This window comes from Carcharodon carcharias, chromosome 2, assembly GCF_017639515.1.
Source record: "Carcharodon carcharias isolate sCarCar2 chromosome 2, sCarCar2.pri, whole genome shotgun sequence".
NCBI classification, from domain to species: Eukaryota; Metazoa; Chordata; class Chondrichthyes; order Lamniformes; family Lamnidae; genus Carcharodon; species Carcharodon carcharias.
The window spans coordinates 87,334,138-87,351,799 of NC_054468.1; the positions used below are offsets into that span (position 1 = coordinate 87,334,138).

The following is a 17,662-nucleotide window of genomic DNA, read 5'->3' on the forward strand; positions in this document are numbered from 1 at the left end:
AGATTTGTGGAAGGCCTGTTGAGATGGAACATGTTCAAGAAACATTAACTGCAGAGACAGAAGAATTAGAAGATGGGGCTGTCAGATAAACAGAACAGGTTGGTTCTGACCAGTTCCTGTTCCTAACTCACACCAATTAACCCACGAGTTTTTACACAGGGTCCACTTTCACTGCATCATGGTGCATACACAGAGCTGGTGCAGATGGGAATAGCTAAATAAGGTAACTAAGAGCTTTTGCTGTTGGTTCAGTGAATTTCAAGAAACTGTGTTGGCACATACCAGTCTCTGCTGCTCCAATAGTAAATCAGCCTCTTCCTTTTCTCTCCGATATTGAGTTTCTAGCTCCTGAAGCCTGAGAAGCAATTTAACAAGGTAAAATATCTTTCTCAGGCTGATTCAAAAAAGGCATCACAGAACACTACAAATCATTTCAATGGGGAATATAATTAAACCACTTGTGGAAATAACCTTAGGGAACTAGGTTGGGTGTCCCCTATGGCAAAGGTCATTCAAAGCTGTGTCACCAAACATTCCTATGTCAGGTATCATACTGGTTAGATATAGAGCAAAGTTTCCTCAATGCTGTCCCTTCAAAGACTACAAGAGCAGGTCAGAGGCTGGAAATTTGAGGTGTGTTACTCACTTCCTGACTCCTCAAAGCCTGTCCACCATCTACAAAACACAACTCAGGAGTGTGATGGAATACACTCCATTTGCCTTGATGAGTACAGTTCCAATAACACTGAAGAAGCTCGATACCATCCAGGACAAAGCAGCCCGCTTGATCATTACCCCATCGGCCATCTTAAACTTTCACTCCCTCCACCACCGACTTAAAGTGGCAGCAGTGTGCACCATCACAAGATGCACTGCAGCAACTTGTCAAAGCTCCTTCAGCAGCACCTTCCAAACCCACAACCTCTACTACCTAGAAGGACAAGGGCAACAGACACATGGAAACACCACCAACTGCAAATTCCACCATACTGACTTGGAACTACAATTATTGTTCCTTTACTGTGCAGGGTTAAAATCCTGGAACTTCTTTCCCAGCAGCACCGTGGGTGCCACTGTACCACATGGACTGCAGCAGTTCAAGAGATGGCTTATCACTACCTTCTTAAGGGCAAATTAGGATGGGGAACAAATGCTGGCCTTGCCAGTGATACCCGCATCCTATGGAAGAATAAAAAAACCTCCTCGGTCAGGCATAACATGGGTTAGATGCAGACGAAACTCCCTCTACACAGTCCCATCAAACACAACAGAGCTTGCAGACTGACTCCAAGCTCCCTCTGCAGTGTCCTGGCCACGTGCCTTCCATGGGCCAATGGGATTATCAATTTTCAAAGCAATATATTTTCACAAAAATATGAATTGAATCACATCACAAGTATGACTCCAAAGCATGGTCAAACCTATGTGGTCCAAAATAACAGAAACAGAATTTGACTTAATTGGTTACCATAAATTAATGGAGAAGCATTGGCATTGAGTGAAAAAAACTATCCCTAATTTGGATCTAAATCAGCAGTCTCACTGAGAGGTTTGTGCAATGAGGTTCATTAAGATTTTATGAAGACTTGCCAGTGCCACAAGGGCTGGGCCGATAAATCAAAGGTACTGAATCAGTACGCATCCGTTGAATACTTCCAGGATTCTAAATGCTAGTGGTTTGTATAAAAATTAGATCATTGTGGTTAGGCTAAATGAACTCATGCCCATTTGATGGGTTGTTTTGCTTTAAACCAAAGAATTTCACCAGCTATCTGCCATTTATCCCCTCTTTTAACCCAAATTCTTCCAGTATTCTTCCTTTTACCTTTGTTCCATCTCTTGCTTCATGTCGATGCCCTGCTTCTCTAGCAATTCCCGCTGAGCAAAGGCCCAGTCCACAGGCTCCACTGGTGTCTCCGCGCAGGGTGTCTTGTCACGCTCTTGACGGGCCTGTTCAGGGTGATTGAAACGGAAGACGTGGCTCTTCCCCATAATGATACGGTTTCCTTTGAAGAAAAAGAAATGGAGAAGTTGTCTCAATTTGGAAGGTAAGTGCTTCAGCTGATGAGAAACATTGAGTGGAATTTTTCAGCCCCCACAAGAATGGGCTGGGTCGTAAGGGGGAGTTGCTGTAAAATTGGCTGCTATGGTGGCATCCCCTACCAATCTCCACCAGCGACATGGAGTGCAGGGCTGCCTGACCATCCTTGGGCCAATTGAGATCATAATGGCCACTCCAGGACCTCCTCACACCGCTGCCAAGATTTTACCAGCAGAGAAAGGTGTCCACGCCCCATAGCAAGGCTGCCAGGTGAAATTGGTGGCCTTTTGGTGGGCTGAATGGGTTGCACACCCTGAACTGAACCTAGGCCCCACCTACCACAGCATTCCCCAGACCCTCGTGTGTTCCCTTATCACCCTCTTAAATGTGGTCCTCCACTCCTCTCACCAGGGTCTGCCAGCCCGGCCCCAGCAAAACCCCAGACTTACTTTGGTATCCGATTTCATCCCTCCTCATTTTTGTGGGTTTCCTGTAGTCCCAGTTCTGGCCACTACTCTCAGTGGTGCTGCAGGGACTAGAGAGTTGCCAGCCAATTAATTGGCCAGCAGCTGTTGGAGGCAGAACTTCCTCCCAGATGGGGACGGAATACTCACCCTGAACCAATTAACAGCCCGATGGCCGTTAATCACTGTGGGGTGTCCCGATCAAGTGGAGGCAGGATCACCTCAGACTTTTAAGCTAGGGGATTGGGGCCTCTACCTCCTTATAAAATTCTGGCCATTTTGTGTATAATTAGTCCTTTCTGAATGCCCAGCATTGGAAACTCAGAATCTATTTGTACCTAAATTTTGAATGAAACAGTGTGGCTCCCTTTGAGCAGAACCTGCCTGTTCACACTCTACCTTGAGTACTGCACCCAGTTCTGGTCACCCAGATACAAGGATGACACTCTTCTAATAGAACTAGTGGAGGGAACAGCTCTAAGGTTGATCGAAAGATTGAGCTTTGAGAGGAGACTAGAGAATTGTGGTTTTTCAGCATGCGAGGGGAGCACCTGAGAGGTTATCTTACAGAGATACATAAGGTAGATAAGGGAATAGAGAAGATAAACAGGAATATTACTTCAAATTTAATTACAAGAGTGGGACCTAGGTACAAGTTAGCAAACAATAACTTCAGGGAAGATATCAAGAAGTTCTTCACTCAAAGAATGATTAATCAAGAAAGAATGGGAAAGGGTAGAAAGATGCATTTCTATAGCAGTCTTCATGTCCCAAAGTACTTTACAGCCATTGAAGTGCTTTTGAAGTGTAGCTACTGTTGTAATCTGAGTAACATGGCAGCCAACTTACGCACAGTAAACTCTGGCAAACAGCAATGTGACAAAAGCTAGATGAACTGTTCTTAGTGATGTTGGCTAAGAAATAAATATTGGCCAGGACACTGGTAAGAACACCACCACTCTTCTTTGAACCTTTTATGTCCACCTGAAAAGGCCTTGGTTTAGCAACTCATGCGAAAGACAACACCTGCAGCAATGCAAGACTCCCTTGGCACTGCACTGGAGTGTCAGCCAAGTCTCTTGACAGGGACTTAAACCTACAACCCTTTGAATCAGAGACTACCATACTACCTCTGAGCTAAGGCTTTGGAGGAAGATGAGATTCAAGAGACAAATTACACCTATAGAGTGAGTGAAGATGTTGGTATTCTTTGGGAAACAATTGAATGCTGAAATGGCAGGACTTTAGGATGGCTGAATTCAGTTGGGCCAAATAGCTTTTTCACCTGCAATTATCTTGGGAACATTTCCACTGAAATTGCTATTTTGTGATGCGGGAAGTCCTACTATACAATAAAACTTTGAATAATCTCTGGAGGCTAGTTTGTGAGGTCACTTTCAAATTTAGCCCTATATTTCCACTGTCAATGTGTTTGTATTGACAGTAAAGAGCTGCAGGGACATAACAATGCTTCTGTTATTCTACAGTTCCATTTCCATCTCTTTTCTCCTCTCCTCTTTCAAAGGTACTACCTCTCGCTGAGCTGACCATTACCAGTTTGGAGCTGTGGTAGCATTTTTGCCTCGGAGTTAGAAGTTTGTACAAGAGTTTAAGTTCCACTTCAGGACTTGAGCACAAAATCCAGACTGACTCCTCAGTACAGTACTGAAGGTTTGTTGCATTGTTGGAGGTACTGTCATCCAGATAAGGTGTTAAAATGGAAACCTGTCTGTCCCCGCAGATAGACATAAATGATGAGTCCATGCAGGGAACAGGGAGTTTCCCAATGTGTCAGCCCATGTTCGTTCTCTAACCAACACCATTTAAAACATAACAACCTGTCATTCATCTCATTTGACACTTGTAGAATCTCTCCATGTTCAAATTTGCAGAAATGTTTACCTGCATAACAAGTGTGATTGCACTTTCATTCATTAGTTGTGATGTGCTTTCGGATTTCCTGGTGATGTGAAAGATACTGCAAGAACAGATTTCCACCTTCATTTCATAACTGGTGGCCACCAATCATCTTCTCACACAATCTCTAAACATACGCAGTTTTCAAAAAACTTCGTTGTATCATAAAAGGGAATTCCAGCTGATTCTTTTCCCCCTAGCTGTTGAGGCTCTTTTTGAAAGTCTGAGATGCAGTCTCACAGGCTCATTACCCACTGACAGTTGAGGTAGCAACATAAATGTGAACATCATCACTCGTTATAGACTTGTAACCTTCAAATGGTATAAATGTTCCCTTTGAATTGGAATCTACAGCCCTTGATGAGTAATTTGGGGCTTGCGATCAATTGTAATAGACAAAAGGAAATTCTGAGAATGTTAACACCAGGGCAGGATGAAATACAGAGTGTATGTTTGAAGCCAGAGCATGTACGCAAGATGCAGCCAGAGTACACACCTGATCGAAGTACAGTTGGTTCAGTCACCTTCTTTCCATTGACATATGTGTCTGCATCTTCACATGGTTCAAGAATGACAATCACTGTAATGCAAAGAAACATGTTCAAATGATTTTACAGTCGTACAACAGAGCTGTTAATCAACAGTATTTAGACCATTTTATACAGCACCCTGTTCTGAGCTATGCTGACTGGGCTCTTTCTACAGGTCTCACTGCTCCCCGTGGAACTTCATGCAAGAACCTCCCCTGAGGTGGCACTGATCATTGAACCTTTGAGCAGTGAATACTGGCCTTGTTCAGCTGGATTTCCATAGGCATCACAATGCAGTTTCCAAAAACCTGCAGCTAGAACAGATCCCATTTTGTGCTACAAGCAAAATACTGCAGATGCTGGAAATCTGAAACAAAAACAAAAATTGCTGGAAAAATTCAGCAGGTCTGACAGCACCTGTGCAAAGACAAAGTTAACGTTTCGAGTCCGTATGACTCTTCTTCAATTCTGAAGTGAATTTGTACTGTTGGTCTTGGGAACAGCAGCATAGTCTTCATCTTGAGTTCTTGGCCCAAAGGCCTAGGTCCTTGGCAATTATTCACTGATCCATCTCTAAAGGCTGTGATTTTTTAAAATGACAGGTAGGGCTTGGAGACAGGCCCCAAGTCTACCTCAGCTGGAACAAGTTTCAAACCCCATTGTTAATCTGAACCCCATATTAGCTGCCTAGCCAACTGAGCTAACTGCTGCACCCCCCAGCCCCCCACCCTGCTGCCCCCACAGTAGTTATGTTACTGGACTAATAATGCAGAAAACTGAAGTTCAAATCCCACAGTAGCAGTTTGAGAATTTAAATTCAGTAAGTGACCTTGAAGCTTTTGGTTTGTCATACAAATGTAACAGGTTCACTAATATCCTTTAGGGAATAGTAACTTTCAAAAGGCAACCGGGTATGTTTTTAAAAAGGAACATTTTCAGGACAGTGAGAAAAGAGCAGGGTTGTGGGATGAATGGATAGCTCTTTCAAATAGCCTGCACAGGCATGTTGAGCCAAAAGAGCTCATTCTGTGCTCTAGAGATTCTGCTGCATGTATAGCTTTGGTTCAAAGTGAAGATCTCTAGCCCAAGTTAAAGTTTCTTTCTATTAAAAGTTACAACCACTTCAAGACCTTTGTTTTACACCAGGAATTGCTTAGGGGTGGGAGGTATCAATGGTAGCATCCATCCCTCTGGGTGAGAAGTTCTGGGTTCGAGTTTTACTTCAGGACTTGATGGCCATGAAAGGTGTGTTCATAACATGGTCAAACAGGTTGATCATCAGCTTGTAAATCCTTTCAATATGCCTGATGGCAGGGAGTAAGAGCGGGAGAGTTTCCTGGTCAGCCATATTGCAGAAGGCAATGGCTAACCATTGCAGTACTTTGCTAAGCATAATCATGGATCAATCCAATAGAAGTCCATGGTCGCCAATACCCTGTTAGGGCATGGTAGCTGAAAGAGGAGGATAGCCAAGGGTCGTGTCAGATGATTGTTTCATATCATTGTGCAGCTGGTCGATTAGAGGTTCTGTTAACCAGAAACTTCAGACCCTACAGATATGATCAGAGTGCTGTACCTTCACCTAAAGATTTAATGTCACTGCGGAAGATGCAGTGCTCTTCTTTAATGAAATGTCCGCTCAGTACAATGTCCTGCCGCCGTTCTGCATCTTCACGTCCAACTCTGAGGAAACAGAGTAAATAGTTTTAAATCTATAAAAATATCACAAAGCATACTGTAACATGAGATTCCCATGCTCGATTGTCCCGTTGTTACATTAGGAAGTTAGTTAAGAGGAAACCAATCTACTGTCAGTAATTACTTTAAAGGCAATAGCACCTAGCTGAGAGGATTCTACATTGGAGCTGTAGCCAAATATAAAATAATAGTCTATTATGGGGTTGATTCTTTGAAGAGTTTTTGCCGATCCTTCACTGTAACTTTGGTCGCAACCTCAAAGAAATGGTGTCAGCAGCTATTTCTGTTGTTCTCTAGGGTTTCCATCAAAACTGTAGTGAGCAGGGGGAGGGTGTTCGTTAGCACCCTTACAGAAATTACTGTTTACGCATCGCCTGCATTCTTCCAACAAAGTCAGAAGATAGATTGTGAGTTCAATGGAAAACTGAGGACTTAACATATAAAAACTCATGGAAGGTGACTCTGAGTTTTCCAATATGCATTCCAGGATGCCAAGGCCCCATTCCCAGTGTCCGCATTTCTAATATTTACCCTATAACCTAAGCTTCTGCTCCATCAATATTCAAGCAGTGGTGCATTGTAGGAGGGACTAACGGTCTGTTCCTGTGGTGCAGGCAGATGTTAAAGATTTGATTGCATAATTTCAGAGAAGATCTCTTTTCCTGACTAACAATTGCCCTTTCACCACCACGACCAAAAACAGATTAATTGGCCATTTGTGGATGTTACCAACCCTGCAAGAGCGTCCTTGTTCTGATCCCAGCTGAGGTTACCCCTGGACAAGCCTGATCCCAGTGTGGAACCCAGCTTGATAGATTCTAACTTTTATTTTTTGTTTAGATACGTGGAGAGTAGCTACTGAACAGAGGCTCATGAGTCAGCTGATGAACTTTTAACAAAAGAAGAAAACGTTTATTCAACAAGAAAAGATGAACCATATTACAATATTCCTTCTCCCACAGCTATACCTGTACTGGTATATACAGATTTGTAAGGATAACACAAATTACAAAACTAACTTATACTCTAACGTCCACAATAAGTCCATGTAAACCTATGGCATCTTGTGGTCAGACACACCACACTCTGAAATCAAGTGACAGATGCCACCCCAAACAGATGCTATGGATCTCTCCACAACTCCCCCCAGATGCTTGTCACACTGTGAGCCAATCAGTCTCACTGAACTCTGTCTTTCATGTGAGGCTTTCCAATCTCCAATTTCCAAGGCCTCGTCTTGGAACCTTCTCCCAAATCGACGCTTTTTCTCAGATGTCTTCAGCAATGGTTCACCTCCAGGGTTTCAAACTCTCCTTCTGATGTTCCTCTTCCTTGGGTCACCACATGCATTCAAGCTGTCTTCCACACATTCTGTCTCTCTGGCTCAGCTGTCAACAGTACACCAATGCTTCACATGCCCAAAGCAAAGGGTTACACACCTTCAGTTGTCTCTCTGGACCTTCTTGCCTCTTACAAGCTGTTCTTGCTTTAAATCTGCTTTCTGCAGCTTTTGTCTCTTTAATTCTGAAGCTTGGAGCCTTTCTCTTTGGCCCTCAACCTTAACTTCACTTAACAGGACCTTTTCCCAGGTTCTTGTCCTTCCTTTGACTGGAAGGTCTTCTTTGGACTTTCTCTTCTTCGACTCTCCTGGATTTGTGGGGTTTTCCTTAGCTTGGGACTGGCTATCTGTCCCCTTTGCTCCAGTCTCTCCTGGCAGCAACTTTCAGAACCAACTGCACTCAAACAGCTTCCATAGCAATCTGCTGTTTCTCTTTTTCTCTGTGTGTGTCTGTAGGAGGGACGTAACTCTCTGAATCCCTGTCGCAAGGCAACAGTCCAATCCTTCTACCCTTGTATGTTTGCTTTCTCTTTAGGTGTTGTAAAACTCCTCATTAGAAATGCAAGTACTTTTCTAAAGTGAAACTAAAACTCCATTTGATCTTTCTTAACACACAGATACAGAAATAAAATCAAACTTAAACTTTAAAGCTAAAACTCATTCCTAACACCCACAAATACCAATATAACTTACTTAAGCTATCTCTATTTCATAACAGTCCTGGATTCTTCAAAGCTTAATGTCCAGGACACCATTGTGTGGAAATCCTCAAGGATAATTCAAGGGGCATTAAAAGCAATTGTATATTTTTCTCAGTTTATTTGAGCACTTCAGTTTAATAATTATACGAACATTTGAGACGGGAGTCAAAAATCATCTAACCAGTTAATAAAGAGTTTATCTGCTTCCTAATTGGAGTGGAAGGCTGTGTTTTGAGTGGATGGATGCGTCAGGCGATCCATGATGGGAACATGGGGCCAAGACGGTTGGAGACAAGAGGCCATGTTATAAAACCTCCTGAAATGTGTGCAGAGTTTGCAACCCCTGCATATTACTATGTGCAAAATGATGACTGTGTGCAAAAGTAATTCATTGTAAATGAAAAGTTTTGGGACATGACAGGGTAGTATACGAATGCAAATTATCAAAATAATGAACATTAGAGGCACAGTTGAACTAAATCAAAGCATATCCCAAAATAATATTGTAAGTCGTTTCGATTACATGACTGAAGGGAGGAGTAATTCAAACTTAAAATTCAGTTTGTATATGACTAAAGTTCCTGTTTAAATCTATGTGGTCAGATTTTCAAAATCCAAATATGTCCTGGTAACTCTTTTCTGAGGCATAGAAAGAAGCTGTTTTGTTCAAATAAAAAGTCTATTTGAAAACTTTGAGAAGTAAACCATGCAGATTGAAACTCCCAAAAATTGAAAAATCAGTTTCAATTTCCAAGAAGCAATTTAGACGAGGCTGACAGACTAAGAAAATAAACACTGCATTATTTAGAAGTAATTTACAAAGAGCTGTTGCAATATTATTGTCTCGACTTTGAGTTAGGGGGAAGATTGTCAACCCTAAAGAGTTCATCATATTTATGAATTATTTATTTTCTTGGTTAGCTTTCATAAATAAATGAACTTGATGTTTTAAACTTAAAATGAGATCTAATATGCAGCCATTTCCAGCACCTGAAATCAATTATGAGGTAGGGTTTGGTGATTCTTCCCAGGTATGTTGCTAAAAGCTTACCGAGATTTCAAGACAAAGTTAAACACTCTTGAAGGCATTGGCAATGATCCAAACATATAAGAGTGGTGTAGGTGCCAACCATCTGCTTTTAGACTGAGTCATCAGTATTTGAGCACCATTCAAACTCCTGAGCATTTTAAATTGCCTCAAAATATATTGCAGGTTATCACTTCTGCAAATGGCCTGTATTTCAGCACTGCCTAGAAGAGACCATTTGCAATTCAAAGTGGAGGCCTCTGTGGGAATGAGGCTCAGAAGCTTTGGCAATTATGGAGCTGAAATAATCTATAGCAAGAAAGTTAGAAAAGGACCAAAAAGGTAACAATCCTTTTAATCCAAGGTTACATAAAGCTACACAGAAATTACAACATGGAAATAGGCTGTTTAACTCAGTGAGCCCAGGCTGGTGTTTATCCTCCATATGAGCAGTAGTCCCAATTCTGCATGCTCACCCTGGTTTCATGTTTCTTTACTCCTCTTTCTAATCAATTCTGAACGTCAACATTGTTGCTGTTTCAGTCACTAACTCTTCCACAGCCTCGCAACATCACCGTGTGAACAGGTTTCACCTGCTCTCTGTACTATATCTCTTACATTTAATCTGATATCAATACCCCTTTATCTAGACCCCTCAATTATTGGAAATAATTATGCCCACTTAAACTCGACAGATAATGTGGTCCATTTTTTTGATCATTAATGTTCCTTTTCTGTTTCCTTTGAATAGCTAGAAATTCTGAATTTGATTTTTAAAAATGCTACTGACTGTTAAATATTTGTTAGAGTAAAGCAAATCGTCAGCTTAGAGTCAATCATTACTGCAATTTGTTGCTCACTGATCAGACAACCTGAATGCTTGGCTTTGATTAGACACCTATGAAAAAAAAATAATGAGCAAGCCTGTATTAGAACAGTCTGAACCAAACTGGAGTGAGTTGTACCTGGTGGTTCCATCCTTGATGTAATACAAGAGGCACTCAGACATCAGTGGATCCTCATTCAAATTCACCAGGTGAGGAGTCTACAAGCAAAAATCATACATAGTTACAGGAAGCAATTGTTACAGGACCCCTTTACTGTCTCTGATTTGTCATGCTGCTTATCCAACATCCAATATTGGATGAGCAGGAATTTCTTCCAATGGAATATTGGAAAGACTGAAGTTTTTGTCTTTGCTTCCCACCACAAACTCCATTTCCTGAACACCGTTTCCACCACAAGACCTTTCGCATCCTTCATGTTGCATTTGACTCCTGAGATGAGTTTCCAACCACATCCCCACACCATCATCAAGGCTGCCTACTTCCATCTCTGGAACATCACTCAACTCCATCCTTGCCACAGCTCATCTGCTGTTGAAACCCTCATCCATGCCTTTGTTACCTCTAGACCCAACTATTCAAATACTCTCCTGGATGGCCTCCCATCTTCCACTCACTCTGAATCTCATTTACCCATCACTTTTGTGATTGCTAACGTTCACGAGCTCCCGGTCCAACACCATAATTTTAAAAGTCACATCCTTGTTTTCAAATCTCTCAGTGGATCTCCCTTCCATATTTCAATAACCTCCTTCAGCCTTACAAGTCCTTGAGATATTTGCACTCTTTCAATTCTGGCCTCTGTGCATCTCTAACTTTAATTATTCCACCATAGGTGGCTGTGCTTTCAGCTGCCTTGGCCCCAAGTTTTGGAATTCTTTCCCTATAGCTCCCTGCCGCTCTCCTTATCTCTCCATTTCTAAGATGCTCCTTAAAATGTACCTCTTTTCTCAAGCTTTTGGTCATCTGTTCTGATATCTCCCTTTATGGCTTGATGTCAAAATGTTTTAATCAATATTGTTGTTGTTAAGCACCTTTGGAGGTTTTACCAAGTTAATGCGCTATCTAAATGTAAGCTGTTGTAACAGGGGCCTCCCACTTCTTAGGGCGATGGGATCAGATCACATTTATTTACTTTGCTGCTTTCACTGCAAGGGTTGCTCAGCAACTTGGGAAATAAATGACAACCACCTCTAAAAAGACCTGTCTGAGAGGCTGTAGCAGAGCCTCACAAGTATTGGTAATAGAACCATACAAACCTTCTGATTGTCCATTCTCAATAAGCAAGCTCTCAATTTGGCAATCCATTAGTTGGCAAGTAGTTCTCATTGGAGATCACTCTTGAGATGGTGAGTTGTGCCAATTACAGTCCTCACTCTTTGGCTAGCAAATAATGACAATTAGCTCCACTGCCCTATGATTGGTTTCTGCTTAGTATTTAGAAATCTACCTGTGATCATCCTTTTATTGAATCCCTCTCTGCATGTCATGGACTCTTGTGTTAACATTCTACTCTCTGCCCATTCCATTCATGGATTGGTTCCTTTCACTAAATATAGCCATTATTGAGTACTCACTTGGGAAGAATTGACCAACCATAGCATCCTTTCAGATACCAATCCCTTATTGGTTAAAGGATTGCATTCCACAACAAAGCGCTGTTTGTTGAAAAATGCATGCAATCCAATAAGATTTTTCACAAAATGCAAAAATAATGTTTGATAAGTTAGAAACAAAGGCAACAGTCAGGGGGACATCTGCACCATGAGCTGAGTGACACTTCGAGAGTGTCTGAGCCAAGGACCAGCCAGTGGGAGGGCCAACAATGAGTCAGTGCATTGTACTTGAGCTATGATAAGGACATTTGTATTGTATGTTGTTTCATGTGTTGTAAATTGCTTCTATATGCATGATACAAACATCAAAATCATGGTCACTGGAGCCCTTTTAAGGAGGAAACCTAACATCAGGATCCTTTTAAAGGCCTACTTCATTATCAGGACCTTTGATTGAAAGGAAATGAGGGCCCAGTTGTGGAGGGATCCTGATGTTGAGTGACTCATGCATTGAGGAGCTTTGACAGGCCTCTAGCTTTTGGCAAGCACTGGATTAGTTGGAATATTTGCAGGAAAAGTATACATCCACCTTCCACTGGCCTTGATGTGATTCGAAGTGAGAGAAATAATAACAAAGCCTCATTCAAGCCAAAGCAAACGATTAATCAGTGTAAAGCTAATTAATTACTGGAGATTCAAACAAACACACAAAAATGAGGCAGCTGGGAAATGATACAGCATATCTTTACATATCTCAGTATGTGTTGAAGTAGGGTTTTCTCATACCTTACATTATAATACATGGAGTACACTCAAATGGGATTTTGAGGACAGCAGACCCTGTGATGTTAGTGCTTATATCAGAGCCCTTACAAAATAAAGGATTTATTACAATTGAAATGTATTGCTGTCCCTTCTGATAGACTGATGGCCATCTAGGTGGCCATGCACACATGATGGTACACAAAGGATTGTGTCAACTTTACCAGGGATGTGGGACCATAACCAAGGTACTTTTCCTCCCTCAAATTTCAACCTTTTTCTTAAATTAAAGAACGCATGTCTGTGCAAGCAATGTGAGCCTATCCCATTCCCTATTTAATTCTCCCTCACACTTTGAAGGCATGTCTAAAAAACCTGAAAGGTGGAGCAGAGAATGCTTTTTACGCAGTGAGTTATGATGATCTGAATGCATGAGAGGGGGATGAGAGCAGATTCAATAGTAACTTTCAATCGGGAATTAAATAAAACTTGAAAAGAGATAATTGCAGGGCTATGGAGAAAGAGCAGGGGGGCTAATTGGATAGCACTTTCAGTGGCACAGGCACAATGGGCCAAATGGCCCTTTTCTTTCCTGTATAATTCTATGATTCAGTTCAATAATTTTACATCCATGGGTGCCATGAGCTCTTTCAATTAACCATTATTTATGCAAGAACCTAGGCAGCCGTTTGGCCATGGCGTGTGGGTATCATAGTCAGGCACAGATGTGCTCTCCCCTGGCATCCACACTTACACACTCCCCAACAGGCGGGTGTGGATAGCGATCAGAAGTAAGGACCGCTGGCTTATTTTATTGGTTTCCTAGTTCAGACATGGAGCCCAATTGTTAGTGGTCCTGTTCTGGCTTAGATTGGCTACCCCAGGAAGCACAGGTAGAGATGGGTAAATGTGTTTAGAACATGGGGGGTCTGTGAGCTGCTGGAATGATGCAGATATCATATTAAGGAATGCAACTGGTCAAGGATATAGATTGTAGGATGGAAGAATAGAGATTCTGGAGTTTTACTTGATTTACTTCTGGGGAAGTCAGAGAAAAAACCTTAGAGAATCTTCTCCCAAGAGTTAACTGAGTGTACATGAACTTTGGAGGTAGGGTGAAAGGCCAAGCAATCTTTTCAAACCCCAGGATTTCTCATGAACGTAATTAAATTACATTTAAAGGGGAGAGTTGGTGAAGGAGGTGAAGGGTAAAAGGGAGAGGGAAATATGGAGGGGGAGAATAGATGACCATGAAAGAAGGGGAGGGAGGAAGAAAATGGAGGAGGAGTAGGGAAGGAGTGAGAATGGAATAGATGGAGATGCTAGAGCTGGAAAAAGAGGAAAGGAAGACAAAGTGGAAGAGTGGGGTGGGGCAGAGATAGGTAGAAAGAGAGCAGAAAAGGGGAGAGAAGATAGGGGGAGGGGAGGGTGAGGTTGAAAAGTCCTTCCCAAAATATGACCTGAAATTTATGTTTTTTATTGCTGGAATGGTCCATGAGGTTAAGAGCCATTAATGGAGGAGTGTAATGTTGGAAAATTAATCAGAAACAACCAAAAGAATCAGGGATTCTGTTTAACAAGCGACAGAACAAACCACATCAGAAGAATCACAACACTGTTCACACACACGTGGTCACCCAGAACAAACCTCCTTGGGAGAGAATGCCCTCAGGGATTCCAGCAACATCTGAGCAGCTCTTCTGTTGACAATCTAACAGGAATAAAATATTAGCAGCTGTTGAGCAAGGGAGGGGGAGGGGAAGGGGTGTTAAAGCGGTGGGAAAAGGGAGAGATGGCCAAAATCAGGAAGGCAAAAACCAGAAGAACAAATAACATCGGTTATCAAATTATAAAGCAGCAGCCACTGGAAGCCAGGTGCAGGAAAGCAGCCAACAGCAATTAGAATATGTTTTTTACACATACGCAAACACACATGTGGACTCATGCTCACCCATACATATGCACACACAGACACACTCAAACACACATACAGAGCCAGTGCTCAGCTATACTGAGTTTTAGAAAACTACACTTAACACTGAAATTTCCTGGCAAACTTCTTTGTGGTTGGACATGGGGATCTATTGCTGCATCTCTTGTAACAAGAGATGCTTTTTAACTTGGTACCATTGGTGGTAAAAGCACAACATCCACTCCCTCATTAGGAGCCAAACTGTTCATCTCTCCAGGCGCTGTGGTCTCTGCTTCACTTGGATTCCCAAAGTATCAGAGGCAGTGAAAAACATGCCTCCTTCCTCTTGGCATTTTGAATGTTTTCCCACAAACATTTATCAACATTGGTACAATATCTCTTGGAGGTTTAAGAGTTTCTGACCACCCTTCTCTGGATGCCCAACAGCAATTTAAAAGCGTCTTTATTATGTTGTAACCTTTGGGTAGAATTGGTGAGGCTGGTATATGAGGGAATCTCACAAATTGCAAATGGATTTTTCTCAAGTTTAGTGTGGTTCAATTGGTAGCACTCCTAATTCTTAAGCAGACGCTCATGGGTCAAGCCCTCCTCCAAGAGTTCAGCACATAAACTAAGTGATATTTTATTGAAGAAGTACAGCACAGTCGTCGGTGTTGTCCTTAAAATCAGATGTTAAATTGATGTTCTGGGTGGAATTTTCCCTTAGGGTCTGGAATCACTTGTCAGGCCACTTCCTGACTTTGCATTCCCGGCTTCTAAACATTGGGGAACTCCCATGAGGTTTTGGTCTTCAGGAGTCTGGTGCAGGCTGGTGTTGGGAATGCCACCTCCAGAAGCATGCCCCAGGCAGCAACAAAGGAGCGCAGGTGGTGAGGCGGGCTGGTTAGAAGGCCGGCTTTGGTTTGCTGGGGCATCATCCCAGTCCTGTACGTTGTTTTTAGGCCATCTAGACCTCACACCCACAACGATCCCCCCCCCACGCCCCCCCCACCGCTACCCAAACCCCATGCCCTTTTCACATTCCCTCATATCCCCCGTACCCCTTCCATGCTCTCGCATATCACTGCACCCCTTCACGTCCCTTCCACTCCCCATGCCCCTTCTGTACCCCTTCCATGGTGAGCAACAACTAAAATTCAAAAAGAATGCATTGGGTGTGTGGCGTTTTGGGATGTTTCTAAAAGACATAGTAAGTTCTACATAAATACAAGGGGGTGGATTTGATGGGAGTACAGATTACCCACTTCTAAGACCTGAAAGTCAGCTGGCACATTGCCGACTTGAAATCTGGTGCATGGCAGTTATAATACATTTGGGGGCAGCCTTAATTGGATCACATTGAGAGTTCTGCCCCTGAGGAACAGGAAGTCCTACCCTAAAGAGCTCCCAGCCAATCTGGTCCCAGCAGCACCAGAAGCCAGTTGTGGTCACTGCTGGGACTACAACCAGTTCCCATAAAGAAGTGAAAATGTCACCTGGACTTCAGGTAAGCCCGGGGATTTTGGGCGGGCACAGCTTGGACATCCCAGAGAGGGAGGGGGGTGGGGTGTTGGGTTTGAAAGGCTGGGGGAGGGGAGGGACAAACAGGGTTTGTCAGGTTGATGGGCACAGAGTGTTCCCATCCCCACCATAGGAGGTACGCTCCACCCCACGTTCCCCCACCAACCCCCCCCAACCCCCACCCCCGCCTTCCTGCCCAACAGCAGTCTGTGCTGTCAAAGCTGCTGGGCTGCCTGCTTTATTCATGCCTTCCTCCACAGACCAAAGAAATTCCAGTATAGAAGGAATGAGACCTTTAAGTGGCAGTTAACTGTCCCCTTGAGGTCCTCAATAGGTATAAGGGCAGACAGGCTGCCTGATGCCTAACCCACCACCATAACACACTCTGCCCACCAGCCCCCCAATCCTCCTGTAATATGGCGACAGATGAGGGGCGGGTGGGATGGCTAGCCATCCACTTTATTTTACTTCCACCCCACCACCCCCCCCGCAACAAACACCTTCAAATATGCCAGTGGGCAAACCATAAAATTCACCCACATGTCTTTTTATTTGTGTAAATTACTGGATTTCTCTTCATTCAAGTTGCAGAACATTGACAATCATAATGGCCAGCCCACTGGCCTGATTCACATGTGAAAGCTTGGGTCAATTATTTCAATAAATATTGCAAAGTATATACAGCGGCATTAGATTACAACCATCGATGGGCTCATCAAAAAAACTATGTGCATTCATAACGATTAAGCAGCAGTGACCTTTTGGTGTTGCTGCACACACAAAATAGAAACTACTCTTTCATTTTTTTCTTTCAAGCCTAATTTACCTTTTTAGGGGAGAAGACACCCAATGTACCACCATCTTCACGCATGGCAACACCCATCTCTGCAAGGAGAGCCTCTCTGTAACATAAATGGAATGTTGTTAAGAATTTACCTCACAGCTGAACAGGAAAATATCTGGTCTGCTGGAATTTTACACGAGGGAATAAATGGTGGGTGGTTGACTGCTTTGGAATTCTATACACTGACAATTTTTTTGATTTGTTCTTGACATTTGCGTGTCGCTGGCTAGGCCAGCATTTATTTCCCACCTCTAACTGCCCTGAGTGGGCAGTCAAGAGCCAACGACATTCATGGTGAGTCTGAAGGACCTGGACAGTAGGACACACGTCACTCTTCTATTGGGATTTTATCACAAATGTTTTTCTCTGAACTCATGTTCCCTGTGCTGCCCCCACAGATAACTGTATCTACTTACAGTAATGGAATAAGCTCATATGTGGGGCATTCAGAATTGGCTATACTTGTGCAAAGTACTCACAGGCACACCTCCAGGTAAGCATTGAA

General features: G+C 42.8%; 1 protein-coding gene across 17 annotated transcripts in view; it reads right to left on the reverse strand.

The window, feature by feature from the left end:
* Nucleotides 1-17,662, reverse strand: part of kif1aa (kinesin family member 1Aa) — a 290,591-nt gene that overhangs the window by 132,284 nt on the left and 140,645 nt on the right. For all 17 annotated transcript variants that reach the window (XM_041175369.1, XM_041175336.1, XM_041175327.1 and 14 more), the window contains 6 exons: nucleotides 17,140-17,215; nucleotides 10,683-10,762; nucleotides 6,529-6,635; nucleotides 4,919-5,002; nucleotides 1,826-2,006; nucleotides 283-355 (listed from right to left, as the gene is read on the reverse strand). In XM_041175369.1, coding sequence (XP_041031303.1) covers nucleotides 283-355; nucleotides 1,826-2,006; nucleotides 4,919-5,002; nucleotides 6,529-6,635; nucleotides 10,683-10,762; nucleotides 17,140-17,215 — 601 coding nt within the window. The remainder of the gene's footprint in view (nucleotides 1-282; nucleotides 356-1,825; nucleotides 2,007-4,918; nucleotides 5,003-6,528; nucleotides 6,636-10,682; nucleotides 10,763-17,139; nucleotides 17,216-17,662) is intronic.